At 36.9% G+C, this 22,061-nt stretch overlaps 3 protein-coding genes and 1 non-coding gene across 5 annotated transcripts; 2 read left to right on the top strand and 2 right to left on the bottom strand.

The window, feature by feature from the left end:
* The first annotated feature begins 324 nt into the window (after positions 1-324).
* LOC133858963 (U2 spliceosomal RNA) lies at positions 325-520 on the top strand. Its single transcript, XR_009898636.1, has one exon. It is a non-coding gene; the product is annotated as a U2 spliceosomal RNA (small nuclear RNA).
* A 6,912-nt stretch (positions 521-7,432) lies between these two features.
* Positions 7,433-8,362, top strand: LOC133858870 (uncharacterized). Its single transcript, XM_062294330.1, has one exon. It carries the CDS (start codon positions 7,515-7,517, stop codon positions 7,872-7,874), a length of 360 nt encoding a protein of 119 aa, XP_062150314.1. The 5' UTR covers positions 7,433-7,514; the 3' UTR covers positions 7,875-8,362.
* Positions 8,363-9,296: 934 nt separating this feature from the next.
* On the bottom strand, positions 9,297-13,312 carry LOC133880569 (chaperone protein dnaJ 49). 2 transcript variants are annotated; one of them, XM_062319532.1, is made up of 3 exons: positions 13,078-13,307; positions 11,592-12,974; positions 9,745-10,056 (listed from the first exon to the last, which is right to left on the bottom strand). In XM_062319532.1, exon 2 carries the CDS (start codon positions 12,641-12,643, stop codon positions 11,594-11,596), a length of 1,050 nt encoding a protein of 349 aa, XP_062175516.1. In that variant the 5' UTR covers positions 12,644-12,974; positions 13,078-13,307; the 3' UTR covers positions 9,745-10,056; positions 11,592-11,593. The 2 variants fall into 2 exon arrangements, with proteins under 2 accessions (XP_062175526.1, XP_062175516.1); XM_062319542.1 differs by lacking the exon at positions 9,745-10,056 and adding an exon at positions 9,297-9,643 and having other exon boundaries at positions 11,592-13,312.
* Positions 13,313-13,932: 620 nt separating this feature from the next.
* On the bottom strand, positions 13,933-21,307 carry LOC133880561 (uncharacterized). Its single transcript, XM_062319518.1, has 9 exons — positions 19,732-21,307; positions 17,301-18,044; positions 16,179-16,664; positions 15,689-15,780; positions 15,519-15,606; positions 15,327-15,441; positions 15,098-15,224; positions 14,839-15,013; positions 13,933-14,707 (listed from the first exon to the last, which is right to left on the bottom strand). Exons 1-9 carry the CDS (start codon positions 21,223-21,225, stop codon positions 14,009-14,011), a joined length of 4,020 nt encoding a protein of 1,339 aa, XP_062175502.1. The 5' UTR covers positions 21,226-21,307; the 3' UTR covers positions 13,933-14,008.
* Positions 21,308-22,061: the final 754 nt, after the last annotated feature.

Raw genomic sequence — 22,061 nt, 5'->3', positions numbered from 1 at the left:
AATACTAACAATATAATAACATTGAATCTAAAAGAAAAAGATATATAATATATATATATATATATATATTTAAAAAAATAAATTAATACGATGTTTTAGGTTAACGAATTATAGTTTAGCTGTCTACTGATTATGATATGTAGCAAAGTCAAGTCTTATCCCAACATATGGACCCAATCGTCCCATGGTGATCAGCTCCTCACTCGTCACCAGTTTTCGGTTTTAAGTCGGTGCTGGGGAGTTTTTTCGTCCCACACTGAGAAAATGAGAAAGAAGCGAAGCAGAGGCGAGGTATAAAAAGGAAAGCGAACGGCCTTATCAAGCATACCTTTCTCGGCCTTTTGGCTAAGATCAAGTGTAGTATCTGTTCTTACCAGTTTAATATCTGATACGTGGTCAATCGGACCACATGATATTAAATTAATTTCTTTTCGGGGAAGGCTCACCACAGTAGCTTGCTATTGGGGCCTTCACGCGTCGCCCATGTGTTGCGCTATAGCACGGGCCTGGCGCGCCCCACCCAATCCTAGTTCTAATCCTTTTTTGTCAATTTGAATTGCGTGGCTTATGTCCAAATTCTAATTGGGCTAAAGAACGGTAAACCATTGAATCTGGATCTTTAAAATTTAATGATTAATTTTTAAAACAAGGATGTATAAGAAATGTAAAAGTATAATTTTTTTACGGATTTCACATATATGAGACTTACATGTATAAGAGCATTACTAGCAGCGAATTTGTTCCTAAATTTTAAGGAAAATTTTAAGAAAGTCAAAAAAACCATCCCACATCAGTTTCCCTACAATTATCTGTTCCCTAGGAAGTGAACAGTGCTTCTCAATGCATTGGAGAAAGCACTCTTCACCTCTCATTCAATTGTTTATTCTAAAAATATAATCTCTCTCTTGCTTTATCTCTTTCTTTTATTACTTTTAATTAAAGTAAAAGTAACAAAATAATATTTTAATGATATAGGGAAAAATGAAGGGAAGCTGCTGTGGGGTATTTTTTGATAGGGAAGTAAAAAGTAGTTTTATTTCCTACATTTAGGGAAAATGAAGAGGAAGGGAAGGGAAGCTGTTAGGAATGCTCTAAGTCTTACATACATCAAGGTGAAATACAAGAATCATTAGCCATGATAATATCACTCTTCGTTATGTTACTTGTACTTAATTATGTCCGTCACGATTACCTTCTTTTCTTTTAATTTCATTATAGTATATTAAAAATTTATGGATTAGGCTCTTCTTAAATTATTTGTTCGAATTTAAGAGAATTCATATAGGTAGGTCTCATAAGTGGTTTCTCACAATCACCTGTTTAAATTCTTTCATATTCAAAATAATTTGAGGGTATTCAAAACCAAAATTTAAAGCCCAGAATTTAGTCTCGAATTTAGTGATTCTTGACGTTTAGTTTTCCCATTGATTCTTAGAAAAGCACTGTCATTAAGACACCTGAAGATATCAATAGATCTTTAGCAGAGTTTCAATGATCTATTGGAAACATCTGGGAAGTTGGGCCATGAACATGTCCTGTTTCAACCGCATATAGCTGGACACTTTGGACTCATCAACCATGACAAAAACAATGTGACAACAATAATTAAATGTAGGCTAACAAAGGAAACAGAATATGCAACAGTATGGATCTACTGGTTGTCATGGAAAACAAGTTACCCCTGCTGACAGTATATACCCTATTATTTTTTGGACTATTTATATGATTAATTTGGAAAATAAGCTGCTGATTGTATGACATTGTCGTTGAAAACATAGCTCCGGCACCGACATACATGTTATCTGATTATTTCCACATCTGAGAAACTATCATATTGTTTTAGGTGAGATGTTCCTGTTACAGTTTAAATCATGGAAAAAGAAACAGAAACAGAACAGAAAATTAATATTATAGGTCTTCAACACATGATGCATGGTGGGATCCGATTGTAATTCCGTCAGAACCTAAGCTTTGTGTACCTATATGCCCCTTAGACAATCTAGAGGTCATCTACGTGAAAGAAAAAATAATGCTATAAAAATATGAAATAAAAATCGAAATAAAAAGAAAATAAATACAAAAAATTTATGTGGTTTAGTCTATAATCTATGTTCATATGATAAAGTTCAAATTGTTATATTTTACTCTTTTTTTTTTTATTATTTATTTATTCAAGCTACAATTTGCTCTTATTCTTTAATAATTTCACAATACAAAAAGCTCATATTTATAAAAGAATTTACATATGTAAGTATAGCTAGGAGCGGAGCCAGCTTTTAGACTTTGGTGGGGTCAAATTGAAAAAATATAATTTGAAAGGCCAAAACTAAAAAAAATTAAACAAATTAGGGGTAAAAATTAATTTAATTTTTCTTTTAGATTTTTTTTTGGAGAAAACCTTTAGCTTGGGGGGCGGCCAGTCCCAAAGCCAAAGTGTAGCTCCGCCCTTGAGTATAGCAAACTTGATTACAATCAATCATATTAAAGGTAAATAACGTACAATATCATATATTCTGAACCACAATTATATGTAGAATAATTTCAATGTATTTCTTTTCAATATAGAAAATATATTTCTAACAATAGTGTTGGGGATAAAATTAACCCCGAGGACACGTGGATCATAATCTAGAAACATCTCAGTGTTACATTTCGGACATATGTTACGACCCAGCAAAGGAAGATCGTCTAGGTATAATGACGTCTCAGTCTTATCAAACCCGACGACGGTATGAAATATCCCGAGATCTCCTAGTCTGATCGAAGTGAACATATCTCGAATATTTATGCCTCAGAGATTTGATAGAAGCCACGAGACTATTCGGGAAGTTGAATCACAACCCGATATACAAAGATTGTCTCGGTATGATAACACCTCGGATAAGACGGCCTCGGTATGATAACACCTCGAATCTTCCACAACCCTGTTACGGTGCGGCAATATTCCAAGATTTTCCAATCCTTTCGGAGCGAACATGTCTCGGATATTAATACATCGGGAGTTGGTCGAAGTGTGTTACAATTGTCTTAGAATGAGATAAGACCAGTATCCCACGAGATCAGGGATAAGCCTTTATCCCATTATTAATGGGATAGGAACACTAGTAACATGGAAATTAAGACTAAAGAGATACGAATGCAATTCAATTTGGACTCTGCGGCCTTATTCAAATCCCTGAAAATAAGGTTAAGGTTCAATCAGACTATGACTCGAACTCCTAGTTCAACTAGGTTTTAAGAGTTCCGGTAGGACTGCGACTACCAGCCTATAAATAAGACCATCACACCAGGTATTTGACAGATTATCTCTCAGCTTTTGAGATTACAGATATTTTCCAGGAAATTGATTTGCACTGACTTAGGCATCGGAGTGGGCGTAGTCGGCACCCCCGACTAGTTGTTTGTTGTTTTACAGGAATCAAGGTTGTGCAAAGTAGCGAATCAATTTGAGACACGTCACCATACCGGAAACTGTATCAACAAATAAGATGCCCAAAAATGGATTGCATTTTTTTTAACCGATAATTTTAATTTTTACAAAACAAAATATATACTGTTTACCAAGTGCATTTGCATGCTAAACCCTTTTCCCAAGCAAGAAAGCTCAAGAATCCTACCAACCACGCAACCAATGTAGGTGGTAGGTGCACCATACAAATTTCACCGTTAATGCTTTTTATTGTTTTATGCTTCATCTTTTAGTAAATGCTGGAATAATAATTGTACTATTTGTAAATAAGCTTTCATTGGTCCAATTGGTTCCTAAGAAAACAATATTAACAAAAGAAGAATAAAAAAAAAAATGGAAACATTGTTAGACCGACATATTTCTCTCTCAAATTGGATCGAATGAAGTTTCTGAAACTCAATTTATAAAATTATTACATGTTTCTTAACAAGTGAGAAATGCATTTATTTATTTTTTCTAATAAGTAATACTATTTAGTAGTTTCTCATAGTCTCATACATCTGCCATACAATTGAGATAATATGACATTGGAAATTAACTTTGATTTAATGATTGATTTTTACTACCACATAATTCTAATTGTATAATACTCATAAAAGAATTTACTAAATAATATTACTCATATTTTAATAGCATATTATCCTTGTTAGGCAAATGTCATTTTGGCCGAAAAAAGTTTCCTAAATTTTGTCTTGCTAGTCAAATAAAGAGCCTTACAACTGCATTTTTTTTTTAATATAAAAAAAGAAAGAAAGAAAAGGATATTGCTACTTTAATTTGGGAGTTCAAATTTTAGTTTCAAGATTGATTTCTGATTATGTTTAGTAAGCCTTATCCGCTCCATTCTTAGAAAAAAAGAAATGTTTTAATCTTGGGACATTAGTAAAGATGATAGTTTTTTTTTTTTTTTTTTTTTTTTTTTTCCAAAAAAAAAAAAATCAAGATGATATTTTCTAAGGTGGACTAAAAATTATCAAGTAATGAGTCTTATGCATTGCTTAAAGATGGAAAAAAAAAGGCCTTTTTTTTTTTTTTTTTTTTTTTCAGCAAAGAGAGAAAACATTGTGCAATTAATGAGAAAAAAAATTTTCACAACAAAATTGCACGATACTAAATACATGGGTAGGACCCATGTGAGTGAGACCAATCACAACTCGCAATTAATTACATTGAATCCTCCTATCTTAGTTCAGGTTGCAGGAAATGACAGAAATTTCCTACAAATCGGTTTGTAGGAAATTTTATACAACCCACATATAAGATTAACATGCATCCCTTCACATGTGAGAAACACATGTTGTTTTAATAGCATGTGCTTCTTACATATGTTTTTAATATTAATAAAAAAACATATGCTTCTCATATGTTTAAATGACACATGTCACTTTTATATATGAGTTGTATGAAATTTCTTATAAACCGTTTTGTAAAAAAATTTTATCCAACAGAAAATATGAATCCTTTAATGATTCATTTGGCAATAAAAAAAATATCAATTCTTTTCTAATTTTTTTAAAAAATAAATAATATTTTATTATTATTATTATTATTTTTTTTTTAATTTTATTTCACAAAGTTAAATATCAAAATTCGCTCAATGAAATATAATTGAGTTCGGATTTTAAAAATTCTCCCCGCTCTGCCGCTCTCCGCGTAGGCTCCCTCACGTGGTGAAAGAGCTGTAAGTCAAAAATGCCCTTTATTTGCTTTGTTGACTAAAACCCACACAACTTTTATCCTGCGGAGCTAATTTTGCCATGTCAGCCAGCTTGAGCTTTTTTATTTTATTTATTTATTTTTTAAGTAGAAAGAAAGAACAACAAATTAAGAAACTAAAAAAAATAAAGGAGAAAGCCTTTTCAAAACAGGTAGAAAAATGTTTAAACAAAAAAAAAAAGTGGGAATGCACTCAAAATAATGTCTGGCTGCGACCCAATTTACCACATGATGAATACAAATGTTTGCACTTCATTGATATGACTAGCCAGTCAAGTAAATAAATGAGGAATCATGAATAGAGCTTCAGAGATAATAAGAGCAATACGCCAATCTTGTGTACATTTTGGTTTTTGAATAGTCAAAATTACAGTAAGAGAATCACTTTCTAAAATAAAAGAAGAGAACTGTAAAGATAAAAGCTAAACGAACAGCTAAAAGTGAAGCAAATACAGCGGTGCAAGGAAGATTGATGTATTTCTTTTCTTTCTTTTTTTTTTTTTGGGGGGGGGGTTTCGGGCCTTTTGGCTTGTTAGAGCACTCACATTGGATCGTGTATATTTCAATCTAAAATAGCTAATCAAAACTCACTTTATCTAGTTTAGCTAATGAGTTTTAAAAGGCATACTTTATTCGATTATTTATTCTTAACTCTATACTCTTTTTTTACTCTTATTTTATTCTTTTTATCTCTTATCTACTTTTTGTCATTTTATTTTTTTTACTTTTTGTATATAGAAAACAATAAAATAGTGGATAGATTGGTGAATAGTGCAACTCCACATGTAAAGTTGTACTATTCACAAATCTATCAAAACTCTACTTTAGATTTAGGATAGATAATCCAATGGAGTGTGTTTTTAGCATTTATGTTATATATTCTAGCAAAATATAAGTTTTACATAATCCAATGGAAATGCTCTTAGCGGTTTAGGAAGTGAGGTAAATTGTATTGTAATTCCTAGGAAACCAAACCAAACCAAACCAAACCAAACCAAACCAAACACGCTTCTTCTGACCAAAAAATTAATGGGTCACTATTGCTGACAAATATTCTTACATACGTACACTAGAGCCACGATGCATGTGAACAAATAATAAGACGTGTTGACAAGTGCACCATACTTACTCCACATATATATATATATATATATATATATATATATCATTATATCCTCTCCAATGTGTGGAGTTCCTGTGGATTCCACATAGATTTCACACGTCACGATCCATGTATAGAAATGGTTGCAATTGCCAATTGGTATATATATATATATTCTAAAATGATTGGAATTATTTATTTAAATTATTAGTAATTTGAACGAGTAATATGAGAAATTTTATATGTAATTATTGTGAATCCTTATCCAATAGGAATCTATGAATTAATACTTCACTTTAAATTGATTTCAAAGGTAGGCTTCGTTTGATAATTATTTTTTTTTTGTTTTTTGAAATATTAATAAACAACCTAGATGCTCGAGGCTCTAATTGGCCCTTGGTAAATTGCATCACCACAAGTGACCCTGAATTAGTTTATTTTAGAGTAATTATAGTTTAATTAAATAAAAATAGTTATAGTTATTTATCTAAGTCAGTCTTTTAATTATTTGTAACACTATGATGCATAAATTATTTAGTAGTAAGTTTCTCCAAATTGTTTATTTGCATTAGGAGTTTATCTTATGGTAGAGATACGAGTTTATCTCCTATTCTATGTCTTTGTAATTCTCTTATTTATATGCGTGTGTGATTAATAAAAAGTAAGCATAATTAATTTCAAATCTTATGTTTGAAAAAAGGTCTAGGTTCTCTCAAAATCTAAAATCTAAATTCACTCCGAACTTAAAATCTATCACGTTTGTATAATCATTCACAAAACACTATTTAAATGAATATGTTCTAAATTGTGAATAGTAAGAGCAAGTATCCTATGAAGTGTTCAATAAAAACTATCTATGGCTAAATAATTATTCCTTCCAATTGAAAGTGTGCAATATTAAAGAAAAACAATTAAAAAGGTCGGCAACCTATTTCAATACCTTTAACTTTTAACGCCACCTCTTTTGCATTAAAAAGTGAAAACCCATTCATATTTTGCCAATAAATAAATGTCCTGCAATATTGTGAAAAAGTGTAAAACATTACTGTTTTTTTATTATTTTATTTTTTTTTTTTTAGTGGAAAGTAAATTCATAATCAGACAAACGCGTCCGAAGCACCTATTTTAAGACCCTATACCCCATTCATTCAGACCTGCACAGAGGAAAGGTTGAACACAAATTCAATACACCCGAAAGACGCAACACACAAAAAACCTCACGGCAAAATGATAGAAGAACGACAAGCTGGTGCACCCCATGCCGTCCTTCTGGCTGTGGTGGTGGCCATAGTGCTAGTGGTGCCGCTCATCATCGGCGACCAAGGTGAGGCAATCACGGAGGCCATCTCGGAGCTCCTTAGCCCCGTGGGTCTCCTCCTCCTCCCCATCATCCTCCTCCTCACCATCCAGTTCCTCTCCTCCGAACGTGGCTCATTTGTCTCTAACATGTTTTCAACCGGTGAGCCCGATTCCATCCATAGGGTCAGTGGGTCGCCGGTTGGGGTGGCACTCTTTTTGATCCTCATTTTGTTTCTCTTGTACAACCGGATGTCGATCTTCGGTGGTGGCGATGATTCCAGTGAGTAACATGGTGCGTGGATCTGGGTTTTCGGGCTTCCATTTCTTTGGGTTTTTTGGTTTTGGTTTTTGTATACAGTATAGTGCGCGCGTACGTAGATTTTTCATGTATGGGGATGGGGAGGAGATTGGCGAATAGCTCCAGCGTACTCTGGTCATTGAGCGTTGAGAGTTTTATAATATTGTAATTACAGAATTACCCATTTCGTTATGTTGTATAATTTGTTTTCACTTTTCAGTTTTCATTATGTTATGATATGATAATTGAAGGGCATTATTTGTCTTTTGGGAGTTGTACCAAAGTTACGTACAGCAGGGTTTAGAGTGTGAAATGACATCTGGGGGGTCATCGGAGCCACTGTCGGACCTGGTGGCGCGGTCTCTCTCTCTCTTTCTCTCATTACCTTTTTGTCGTTTGTTGACGCTCTTTTTGTGGCTTTTCTTGGTTCCTCTGCCCACTTCATGCTTGCACGTGGCTCCGGCTCCCCCTTGTTTTACTGAATTAAAAGAACAAATAAAAAACTGAAAACATGTTCAAAATTTGCTGTTCCAACTTCCAAAGCAGTGGAGTGTCAAACATTTGTTTGGGAGCTGACATGTGGCTTTCTTTTTCTATTTCTACTTTTTTTTTTTTTTAATGGTTTTCTGAGTTAATAAATATTTTAGTAACCAATTAAAATATAGCAGTAAGCAGAAGCTCCTCCCGACACGGGGGATGCCATAATGCGAGAGAGTGACATGAACATGTGAGGGGTGAATATTTTGAGTCACCATTGCTCCACCTTCACATATTTCTGAGCAGAGATCCCCATTCATGCAAGTTGTCTTAAATAATGATCTTCTTAAATCTAATCCTTTTTCTAGAATTTTTTTTTGAGTGCTGCCGAGATATTTTACAGTTTTCACTGCATCTTCTCTCTTCAAATTGACGTGATAGTTCCCGTGACAGTTGTCTCTTCGGTTACTATAATTAAATTTTGTTGCTTAAGCTCGTAAAGAGCTGTAGTAACAATTGGATCCGAATCCTCTCAAATCATTTATCCCGAATTTAAAAAAAAATTCATTCAAGCAAGTAATCATGAAAAACTATTTATAAAATCGATTTGACTAGATAAGTGGTTAATCAACCTAACTTTTATTTGGTCAGGTGAATTTTATAAGTGATTGCGCCGAAATTTTTTCAAATTCAAATAAATAATTTGAGAGTATCTTAATCCAACCCCAAACATTTCCCTTAAAATAAAATAAAAAGGATTTTAAACGTCTTTGTATGTGAGTCCCTTGTGAGAGAAAGATAATTTGTCGACAGAACTGAGGACCACCTAATTAGTAATTAGTGAGCATTAAGTCTATAAATATCAAACAAATGACAAAGGGAATAGGAAGCTCACGTTCTCATAGATGATGAGTAAAATGTGATTGTTTTTAAGGCAGGCTGTCATCAACACATTTCCAAATCTTGCTTCAACTTGCTTGCCTGCCTGCTTCTCTGAAACAATAATAACAATAATATCTCCTAAAAAGTGTATCTTCATTTGTTCATTTTTTAATTATCTTTCTCCTAAAACAAGTACAACTTAAAAAGCTCAACCAAATTAAAAGTTACTTGGGGTTTCACCCTGCACTGTCTTCCTGACTTCCTAATCTGTATCTATGGGATTCTGCATAATTACCCAGCTTCCCTCCATGAACATTCTTATGAAGAGCCTCCATTGTTATGGATTATAGTTTCCATGTCATTCTTTTCAAGTGGCCATCTTCTGCATAGCGTAATAAACCTACCAAAGAGAAACTCAAGACGTCAAACAGCTCAGAAAACCCTTTGTATAGGTTGCTTGTTTCTGTGCACCCAGCAAATATTGATACAAAAAGCATAACATGAGAAACACAAGAAGAAAACTTCTCAATATCAAAGGAAAAAACTGTTACAAAAAAGAAAGAAAGAAAGAAAAAAACTGTTAATTTTCATTATTCTTTACAACGGTTCTCAGACTACTAGGAGTCTAAAAATTCTCGTGTTGTACTACTGTATCATATTACCTAAAATACAGAGTCTCATGGAGCACTTTTTGCAAACTTGTTCATCGCCGAACAGTAAAAGAGGGAAAAATCTCAGTCTCAAGTGTGGAACTACATCATTGAAGCGCTCCCAGACAAGCCGAAGTTTGTAACTTCAACTCAAAAGTTTTTCCTGAATGTTTTACCATCCAAAATAAGTGTATTCAATATTCACTGACATTAGCCACGAGAGAGGTAAAACTTTTGCAGAAAGTTGCACCATCCAAAATTACAAGAAAATTTAAAATACACGTAATGCAACCAAAACTCACAGGAAAACATGTAATTCAACTTGTAACTTGTAAGCTTCAAATGAATCAACTAAGACACCTTTTTTTTTCTTTGGGGGGGGGGGGGGGGGGGGGTGGATTTCAGAAAAAAAAATAAAAAGATAACATCATGGATGATATTAAGCATCAAGGAGAGGAAGCCCCACGGTGTAATTGCTTTATTAATCATAGAATTTTAGTTGATAGCCAGACCTGTTCCCTGTATAGACAATCGGCAGGACTATTACATATATGGTAGGGAGACCCAAAATATTAACAATTTTTATGCATAGAGATAGAAAGGGGCAACCATTGCCCATTGAGTTAAGGTAATGGATGAAGTGAAAAAGTGCAATGAAGCATGGTATGAAATAATGCCTATCAAGCTGAAAACTTAAGCTACATGAGTATGACAGATAAATAAGGAAAACAAAATAAAGAAAACCATAGGAAAGAAAATTGACTCAGGAGAACATCAATCCTAAAAATAATGTTTGAATGTCAACTAAATTTAGTCATGCCGTCCATATAAGAGTACAAATGATTCAACTAGTGGAAGTTGAAACCTGTCCATATCCATCAATACTTTTGAACATAAATAATCCCTAAACTCAAAGGTGGAAGAGTTTGGAGCTAAATCTTACAATCATGATTCTGATAGCCATTATAAATTCGAATTATTTACTCCTTTAACATGCAACAAACACAAAATTGCAAGTTATAAGGTCTACTACCGTCCAGGAAGCTGACAAGGAAGCCAAAAAAAAAAAAAAATTAAGGCTGTAACAGGTGACACCATCTAAGATAGCCACTCATGTTATTCTCCACATTGCCCTGGCCATTGTTAGGGTAGACGGTAGACCCATGAACTTGAGATAGTAAAAGTGGCATTAAAATTAAGCGAAGTTTCACTGGCCAGTATTCAATATATTAAAACACTAACATAATCTCACCACACACACACGTGCATAATAAATCTTTTGATGTTCTACCATCTTAGGCTTAGTTGGCTGGCCTACCAGTCCAAATTCCTGCAATATTAGAAAATCTTATTTTGTTCTACTATCTTTCTCATTTTTCTTCAGTTCCCTAACCTCCAGTGTTCCAGATTCACAAAATAACATGTTCATCCTAACCCCGGTCTCCTTTTTCTCTTGGATATTTTTCAAGTGAAATTTAGCAGTTGGAATCATTAGCCATTTCGACTGATATAGGGAAACTCTGGACTCAATATGACAGCAGAAGTTTAGCTCTCCTTCAAGCAGACGATTTTAATGTCACAACTTATCAGCAACCAATACTTATGTATAGGTAACCATAGAAATAATAATAATAATCATAAAAAAAAAACAAACCAGTGTAACTATCTGCCACCTAGCAAGAGAGCACGTTAGTTTACCTTCATGCTAATCCAGAGTTATGTAGCTTATCGCAGTGAGGAGTTGGTAGATTTTTATTCCAATGATGCCTCTGGAGCTCTATTTGACAGTAGCGCAAAAGCATATTTCTGTATTCCTTGATCACATTGTCCTCGATTTTAGCTCGAGCAGGACTTCCAAGAGGATAATTCTTCTCAAATGCTGACGATGTAACATAAAATTCCACCCCATGTTTCTCGGTCATCGTAGGAATCTGGTAGGAGTAATTCTTATGCAAAGAATAGTCAGGCTCAGAAAAGGGCAAATACGCAAGCAAGAAAATTATCAGAAACGGTAATAATTGAAGAAGGACCAGAAGATTAGGTCCTCCATGCAAATCCTCTCTCTGATGACCACCCATTTCTCTGGTCCTATAAACACGGCTTGCTCGAAACATGTCTCCCTGACCAAAGAAAGCCCTGAATATCTCATCAGGATCAAAATCATCATCAAACAAGTCATGCGCTGTTCTCCTCCTCCTCCGCCTAACATTGTACTGCTGGTTATGCTCAAATTCCTCAACAAAACCTGTCTGATCATACTGCCTCCTTGAATCACCATCACTTAAACACTTGAATGCCTTGCATACTTTCTTAAACGCCTCCTCAGAACCGGGAGCCTTATTCTTATCAGGATGAACTTTCAATGACAATTTCCTATATGCCTTCCTAATCTCCTCAACTGAACAATTTTTTTCAATACCAAGAATAGCATAATAATCTTTATGCCTCTTAACCTGCGTAATCAATTGGACATGTTCTGCAGTATAACTACGCTCCCCATTTAATCCCTCTTCAGATTTTGCTGGGCCAGGCTCATTCTTACTCTCAGTGACAAACTTTTCATCACTAGAAGACACAGGACACCCCGAATCGAGCTTCTCACACGCAGCCAAAAGTTCATCTGCCTGCAAATTATGGTTTAGGCGTTGAGCAATCTTAATAAATTTCAGCGCACGCTCTTTATTACCAGAGGTGATTGCTTCTTCAGCAATACGAACACATCTCAGAGCTTCATCCTTATTACCATCCATTATCAAACACCCTTGAAAATTCAACAAACCAAGTCTACCAAAATTCAATTTGAAAACTTCCCAACAGCAAAATCAACAACCCAAACACCAATAATCCCAAGAAGATGAATCTCAAAATTCGTACTTCAATTCAACTCTAAAAATTCCCAACAAAGAAATTAATCCCAAGAACTAGACAAACCCAGTTCACCAAAATCAACTCAAAAAGTTCCCAACAACAAAATTCATAATCCCAAGAAACAGAGTTTCAATGAATCTCAAAATTTTGAATCCAAAACTGAATGAAGGTCTTGGGTTTTCTGAAATCCCAAGCCTTGAATTGGAAGATCGCCTAATAGATAAAAAGGAATGCAAATTGGGGTTCGATCAGCCAAATCGTGCTAAAATTAGCCCCATCAATTAGTATCTCAATTCATTGAGAGAAAGAACAATACCAGAGAGATGGGGATAGACCAGCCCGAGACAGAGATAGTTTCCGTCGTATCAACGCCGTCAACAAAATGTCCGCAGATGGACAAAATGAATTAAAATGGCATCGTCCAAGCAGCTTGTGCGCAATGCTCATTGCTCAGCCCCCTGCTTCTAAAAGCCCCTCGTTTGACAAACCTTGCTAGTCCCGAATTTGGGCTCGGAGGACCCAAAATTCTTAAAGCCCAGTCTATTTGGCTACACATGCATGTGCTCAAATTTTTTTAAGGTCCACTGAAGCAAAACGTTAGAGTCAAAGAAACGGTCTAGAACCAGAAGTGGCCCAATTCAAGGCTCTCTCATTGTGGTTTGTATGCTTGTTAGGAAAATGCTAAAAAAACACTCATTTTATACACCAATTACACACCCTCTCTTCCCCTCACATGGATGTAATTGGAATGTAATTAGTGTATAAAGGGTGTTTTTGTATCATCTTCCTGCTTGTTAAGGTTGTTCACTTTCCTTTTATACCTAGCTTCTGCTTCGTTCCTTTCTCATTTTCTCGGTGTGGGATTAGAAAAACTCCCCCGCACCAACTTAAAACCGATGACTGGCGCGAGTTTGGCAGCACACCCATGGGCCGCGTCTTTATGTGAAGTTATTACACTTTTTTTTTGTCCCCCTTTTCTGGGCGTGTGGGTGTTGGACTTGCTTCGTGCTTAACCATTCTGTTGGGGCAAACAGATATTCATGGCTTTGATATGGAGGGAAACAAGGTTTAAAAGCTTAAGCAATATCTACTCTTGGTATATTACTTACGAGAGGAAGTACAATCCAATAGTATAGAAAAATGTTGGTATAAATGAAAATCAAATGGCCAATGAGTGTAAGCTCCTGTATCAAGGTCTTAAAGCTTTCAGTTGCACCTTGATGGGAAAGTATATATTATTAGAGGCATCAGTTTTCTTCATCAGAATCAAAAGACTGTCTTTTCCTCAAAGATTCTAATACATCTAAAGGCCGATCACATTGTGAAGTGCTTGTACCATTACAAGACTTGAGTTTAGGCACACTTATGGAACTAAGAGGCGGTGTAGATGTCCCCTTGTTAACTTCCCTTAGCACAGACCGGGCTTTGGCTGCAGCCGCTGCATCTGCCATTGCTGAAGCCAGTTTTGAATCATTTTTCAACTTGTCGGTCAGCTTATTCTGGTTATGTTTTACCTTAGAAACATCAGGTGACCGATAGCCACTTGATTTTTGCATTTTGGCAACAGCCTCTGCAGCCGTTGATTTGGCCTTTGCAGAATCGTACTTTTGCATGTCATAGATGAGCTCTTTCTGAAGCTGCTTATCAGCAACCAATATGTCATCGATCTCATTCTTGTAGTCCTTGAGAAGGATTCTGAGGCATTCCATGAGGGATCCTATGAGGGGGCTGTTCTTGCTTTCTAATAGGCGTTTCAGCTCTATAAAGATGGGGATGGTATTTTGGATAAGGCCCTTTCTGACTGCTTGAGTTGCAGCCCTTCCTCTAGCAGCAGCTGCTAATGCTCCACTATCTCCGCCTTCTTCATCAATATCTGCTGAGTCAGATGACGATCCACGGTTGGACGCAATTCGGATCTCTTTGCAGGCAAGAATTTGGAAAGCATCCTGCTCCCTCAATTAAAATGCAGATTTTACATTAACACTTGTGATCACCTTGATCATTCTCACCATATTCCACGATAATAATGTACGAGCTCACCCACAGCAGAATTATTAAATACGTGTTAGATTAGTACCTGCAGAACAGATTGTCCAGTAATATCTTCTATATTGAGCATACCATCAGATGCCGCAGCAAGAATCTCTGCACATAACTTTGCAAAGGTGGCTAAAAGGTGCTCTGGAGCCATTTGTTTCAGAAGAGAAACATAGATATGCATTCTTTTAGATCTCGAACTCTCATCATTACCCCTGGAAACAACAAATACTAGTTATAAATGTGCATGTCTATTGTGGAGCTACTTCTGTTCTTGCCAAATACAAGACAGTTCGAACCTGATGGAGAAAAGTTGGCTCTCAACTTGTGAGCCCTGAGAATCAGTATGTCCACTATGGGCATGGCAGTCATTCAGAACAAAAATGGCTTCCACGAAACTGTTATAAGCTAGAAGAGGTGCCTTGACTGCAAAAACATTCATTAGAATTTAGAGTCAATGCCCAACGACAAACATGTACTACCAACTACTTCGACTGCGAATTTGATTACTTGTGAGAACCTTGTCACCTTTTAAAATACTCCGGAAAAGGTAATCGGCGAGTTGTCTTATCTTTTCTGATTCGTCAACAAGTGACAAAAGAAATCGGAGGAATAGCACTCCTCTCCACTTCACATAGTCCCTCTGATTATGAGAATGAAGTCAAAATGGAAACATATGAATAACATCAGAAATGACAGAACACCAGAACAAAAATGTACCTGCAATAATCTTGAGAGCAATACAAATGTCTGCCTTCTCACAAGTTCACATGGATCACAGAGACACTTTGTGATCTTTGCTATGTAACTGTTGACTTCAAATAACAGTTAACTATTGGAGACTGTTCAAATGCATATTATATTCATGTTGATCGTTTAAAAGACCTTACCAATCAACTAGAGCAGTATAACGAACGCAAAAATCTGCCATCATCACTACAAGATTGTTGCGTAGGGCAGCACAATCACTCTTTTCAAGCTCCTGGAATAAGAATGCGACATTGAAAATTTGGTTTCCATTGTTATTCAGAACCAAAAAATACTTGGGAGGTGGGACACATGCATGCTACAGGGGAAAAAAAAAAAAAACCATATCCTCAAATCAGTATCTTTAAATAACATACACGCCAGTTGAACCTAAGGAATCCTCTGCACCAAGTCAGGTAAAATATACAAAAAGAGAGTTTGTGAAAACTGAGATTTCTTACAAATACAGAGAGAACCCTGTCATTAAGATGAATGGCTCCAGGTGAACACGATTGCTAAAGAAAAGTCATAGAAGAATATGTGTTTCTTAGAAATCCAGAGGGAATGAAATGGGTTTCCATAAATTCATTCAAAACCATGGGAATGAAATGATGCCAAGTCAAAAGCCCAAACCTGTACAAAAAGAGGAATATACTTCTTTGCAAGTTTCCCATCTGCAAGGCAAATCTTCCCCATTGTCAACCAAGCTTGAATGTATAAAGAGGGGGCTGTTTGCTTTAGAGAAGCTGTAAGGCCTGGCAATTTATTGAATTTGGGACCAGAATTTCCCGAAGTGATTATGGTGTGCAATAGTGGAGTAATAGCATTCATATCAGCAGCTGGACAGACAATAACCAAAGATCCAATCGTATAAACTGCCGTGACTGCTTCTGACAGTAACCTGGACATGACTGCTGCTCTCTTGCCCTTTCTACTTGGTGGTGTGAAAAAGCTGCCAGATTTATTTGCTTCAGAAGCCTCTAAGATATACTTTTCTAAAATCTGTGAAGCTTTAGGGAGAAGCTGGTCTACCCATTTAATGACAAGTGTATCAGCCTCCTCAGGATTTGAAGCCTTCCGCTTGCACAATGTCCTTAGGGCTTTTACATGAGCATCAACCTGCCATCACAGATACTAATTAATTACATATGCTGGTGCAAATATTGAGGAGAAAAAGGAAGTAATCAAAAAATAACTTACCAACTAATGGTCTAAATGTAACAACCCACCCTAAACGACACAATATTGTTCGCTTTTGGCTCCCCCAAACCAGACTTATCAGGAGGTTACCCATCCTGGTACTACTCTCACAGAAACATACTTAACTGCAGGGTTCTGATAGGTTCATGACCATCATTGCTTTAAAATGCGTTGTGTCAAGAAGGGTGCAAATATACATATAAGCACATTTCTATTCTCATACCCAAGTGATGTGGCACGTCACACTAACATTAACTCAAAATACAGCCCCAAAAAAAAACACCGGTATGTAAAAGGTAAGAAACATCACAAGCAAGGCATGCCCTCAATCCAAGTGAGCAAATTCTGAGCCAATACATAAAATCAAGTCCTAAAGTTCCATAAAAATTTATTGAGATTTATCAGAGTGCATTAATTATATTCATTGGAGTGCTTTTACCATCAAGATCTACTACGTGCAAACAAGCGTGTTGACAAATAAAGCATTTGAGAAAAGAAAAGAAAGAAACTTCACTGCACCTAGTACACTATTCAATGATATCAAATGATAGATACCTCAGTTGAATGCATATTGAACTCTTCAATTCGTTTAAGCAAGTTATGGGCTAAATCTGCTGCAGGTTCTGGAGGAAGCTCCACGGAAACATTAGAGATTGTTTGCAAAAGGAAAACACGATCCCTAGCCCAAGAAACAGAATTGGATTCTGTGTCCTCTTCTTCTTCATGTGCATCTCCTACTGCCAAAGGATTTTTAAGGTCACCTCTTACTCTATACTTGTCAAGAAGCTGCCAATGATGATGGAGGAACTCCCAGTCCACTGCTTTTGAAAGGTATGCTGACACCTCAGATAGAAGAAGCCAAGCACCCGGTGGTGCTGTCCACTTCTCTATTAGCATCGATTGCCTCAACCAGAGAGACTCAGATGTCCTGATAATATTCTGAAGTGCAATAACGATTTTGTGCCTAAGCCGTTTCTTCTTACCCAAGCTTGCACAAATTTTCTTCACCCAAGGTGTCACCTCTCCATTGCAAATTTCTCTCAAGAGACCCAGCGTCCCATCAGGAAATAAAAACTCCATTTCCCTCTCTAAACTTTTTGCTTTCAGACTTGAATCATGGAAAACGGATCCATTTTGGGGAGAACCAGTAGATCCAGCTCTAGTTATTCGGTCCAGTACCAATTCCAGAAACAAGTTCTCACATTCTTCTTGAATACTAGATTCATTATCAGTTATTAAACGTGGAACTGAATGAAGCCACTCCATAGTCACAGTTTCATCTGAGAATGTTCTGAAAGCCTGCGAAGTCCATGCATATTTTACCAGAAGTTCAAATGTACACACCAAGATGTATACTAGCAGATGCAAGGGAAAAAGAAACAGAAAAATTTGTCGGGAGCAAGCATAATAACTCAGACAAAACCTGAAAACCAAGAATCCAAATGGAAAAAAAGAAAATTAAGAAGACATTATTTCACAGTATCTAGAAAAATCATAAAAGAAGCCCTCTTGTTAGAACCCTAGATTTTTATTTCCTTAATAAGTTGTATCAGTATATTTTGATTTTATTTAGTAGGCTAAACCCTAGATTTTCTCACCTAAGTACTCTATAAATTCAATGTAGATTTCGTATGATTAAGTGAAGAATAAACATAATTTTGCCAAAGGCAATTGGAGGTTGATCCCCTCAAAGTAATCAATTGGAGATCCGACCCCCTCAAAGTGGTTAGCTTATCCCTTTAGTTCTATATTTTCTTACTTTTAATCGATAGAAACTCTTACGTTCTTATCATTTGGTATCAGAGCCCATTTAATGAAAACATGGTGGCCGCCATGGGATCGAGGACGAGATTGGAGACATGTTTAATTAATAATCAACCTTGATGGCAAGGTTGTTTTTAAGGGTGGGGGAATGTTAGGAACCCTAAATTTTTATTTCCTTAATGAGCTGTATTAGTAGTATATTTTGATTTTATTTCCCTAATAGGCTAAATCCTAGATTTTCATATCTAAATAAGTCTTGCTTTATTCTATAAATTCAGTGTAGATGCCGTATGGCAATTAAGTGAAGAATAAACATAATTTTGCCTAAGGCAATTGGAAGGTGATCCCCTCAAAGTGATCAATTGGAGGTTCAATCCTCTCAAAGTAGTCAGTTTATCCCTTTAGTTATATATTTTCTTATTCTCAATCAATAGGAACCTTAAGTTCCTATTGCCTCTGAAGGCATGAAAGCCTAAATTTTCGCCTAATACGTCCACAGTTCAATTAGCGGCACCATAATTATATACATCCATATGTACTAGACACAGCCGAACAACCAAAAGAATCATTACTAATAGAAAAATTACTATAAACAGATGCAAAATAGTTCTTGAATAAGAAATTTGTGCTCAAGTTGGTCAGGACTAGACATCTATTCTAGAAAGTGAACATATTCTGAAGAGCAAACAACAAGAAGAAAACAGAGATAGCTCTTTTCAGTTGGGAAAGACAATAAATGTTTGATGAAAATCCTCTATGAGGAGTTCTTTGTTGAAAGTCTTCCTTAAATAAGAAAAGCACTGAAATTCTAATACAACTATCCAATCTAATCCCAATCCAACTAGTACATCCAAATCATAAGCATTCCTTCTTCATCAGATAAGGTATAGTCTTTCTTAGGCATGCCTTCTTCATCAGATACGCATGTAGACTTAGCGTGATTGGGATAGCCGCCAGCTGCTTGACATTCTAGATTCAGGTATCTTGGATTTGGCTTGGGTTGTCTGCCGCTTCTAAAATATTCACACACAAACACTTTTATCCTAATATTTTAGTGTTGAAATGTAGATCGAGTGTCCCAAAGAACACACTATCACAATTGTGTGTAAATATAATATAGGCACAGAGCAATTAGATATCATATACCAATCATACCATGTAACAAAAACAACACCAGTTCAAGAGAAACAGAAGATGAAGCAAAAGCAGAAAACTAACTAACCTCTGAAAGAGCAGAAATCGCCGCTTTCCTTATGCTAACAAGAGGATCCGAACATGCTATTCCCATGCTCTTGAGCAGAGCTCCATCAAAGGCACCACCCAGAAGGGCAGTCAACTTGGTAATTAGCACAAGTGCAGACTTCCTCACTGCTGCCTTCTCATCCGTACACCTTTTTCTCAAAAGATCATTCATTCCACCTTCCAATATTTGCTCCCCAGCATCACCAAACCCCATAACTTCTTTCAACACGGCCCGGCTCTTATTGTCATCAGCCAAAAACCCCAATAGCTGCGCTAAATTTGACAAGGCGCGAGCACGGATTGTCGTGCTTGTATCTGAACAACGCAGAATCAAAGCCTCCAGACACCTCAACCCCCATGAATCCTTCACTTCAATGCCGGAACCCACCCCCAATGGATCCCTCAAAGACATCATAAGCATCAAAATAAGATCAACCGCCAAGAGCCTAAGGTTGGCCTTTCCTTGTGTCATCTTCACCACATACTCCACAAACCCAATTTGATCCTCGAATTCCATAACTTTAACAATCTCCATGATCGACTCCACAGCTAAAGCCCGAGGCTCAGACTTCTCCGGCGCCTTCTGCGCCAAGTACCTTGGAAAATTCACTACCGCTTTCTTCACTCCATTAGATACCTTCGTTAATCCCATCATTCTATTCGTCACGAACCCCAAAGCGAACGTCCGGGCTGGAGATTTAAGCCGAAGAATCAACTGCGACAACGACTTCAACACCTCGGCTGCTGTGTCTGCCTGCTCACCATGCTCAGGCCTTAACACTTCGCTCAAGACCCGTGAGCACAATTCAATTAGTCGGTTAAAACCAGCGGAATTACCACACAATTCAACCGCCATTACCGGAATTTCAACCACGGTTTGGACCAGAGACTTCAAACTATCCGGAAACCGGTCCAAATGAATCAAACCCATTACCAATTCTAACCTCTCAAGCAAAGGAAACAAATCCCCAACATCGAATTCGCCCTCTTCGCTCTCACTGTACGAATTTCTGGCATTTTTCCTTAACCCCTTGTCTCGAGCCCCACCGCCCTTTTGCTTCCGTCTGGCCGGGACTACGTGGGATCCCTCAGTATCGGTGGGCGGGGCTGATGTCCGGCGCTTGAGAGATCGGCGGATAGAGCGAAAGAGAGTGAGAAACGACATGGGAGTGAACAGAGTGAAAACGGGGGCGTTGGGTGAGAGAAGCAGAGAGAGGTAAACCTTAGACGCCAAAAGGGACAAATGGGTCGGGCCCGAGTCCATGGCTGAGGCGATCGGACGGACCAGATGGTTGGGAAGAGAGAGGGACTTGGACGACAGGCCGTCGAAGAGGCGGTCCAGGAGTTCCGAATCATGGGAATCGAGGAGGGTTTGGAGGTCTAAGAGAGAGGGTTCGGAGAGTTGGGTTGTGGGGTTGTCCAAGTGGCGGATCTCTTCGAGCTCTGAGATTATTCGGGATATGGATTCCTCCATGGATGTGACCAGTACAGAGGTCTTGAGGTCACTGTGAAGGTGTCATTTGTGTAATCCCTCTCTGTTCCGTGTTTTCAAAGAAGCTTTGAATTTTGGCTTTCCCGCTTAAGGAAATAACTAAGCGAGAATATATAAGAGCATCCTACTTCAAAAATTTTACCAAATTTTGGTGAATGTTGTCAAAATAACCTATGCATCAAACTCTTTAAAGTTTTTCTAAAATGGTAAATAGTAAAATCTCTCTCTATTTTTAACCCCCAAAGAGCATATGTAGTGAAGTCGTCAAAATTTGTTGAATTTTTGACGAAAAATATCATTTTTGTCATTTTAACTACTTACTTTTCAAAAGCTCTAAATACCAAACTTTTCAAATATTTTCTACTTTAAATAAATACTAATTTTTTATTAGTTCTATAAAAAAGAAATTAAAAAAAAACAGTAGATCGTTCGGGTTAGCAAAATCGACCAAAAGATCTTCGGTAGGCAAGATCGGAGCCTTGTTGGTAACACTGATGAGGTGAGGTCCGAGAACTGGGTCAATCACGACGTGGTTCACCGACAACTTGCCATACCTTCGCTTGAACAGCTCACTAAGTCGGTGCTCCGTGCCTAACCGGCCATTCGTGCCGTCCACGACCTATCGAATCAAAGGATCCAACTCCGACGACGTTGTCGCAGCCGAGACGACGATGAATAGGAAGAGGAGAGAGAAGATCGATTTGGAATAAAAAAATTACAAAATATTAAGTGACGATTGGTTTTGCCCTCGTCTCATTAGACGGGGGTTTCTGACAATCTGCAAATTTACTGTAGAAGTAGAGAGCTCGTTGGATATG

This window comes from Alnus glutinosa, chromosome 1 (genome assembly GCF_958979055.1).
Source record: "Alnus glutinosa chromosome 1, dhAlnGlut1.1, whole genome shotgun sequence".
Taxonomy (NCBI): Eukaryota; Viridiplantae; Streptophyta; class Magnoliopsida; order Fagales; family Betulaceae; genus Alnus; species Alnus glutinosa.
Note: the sequence above shows the minus strand (reverse complement) of the source record. Positions and strands in the feature narration are given on the sequence as shown.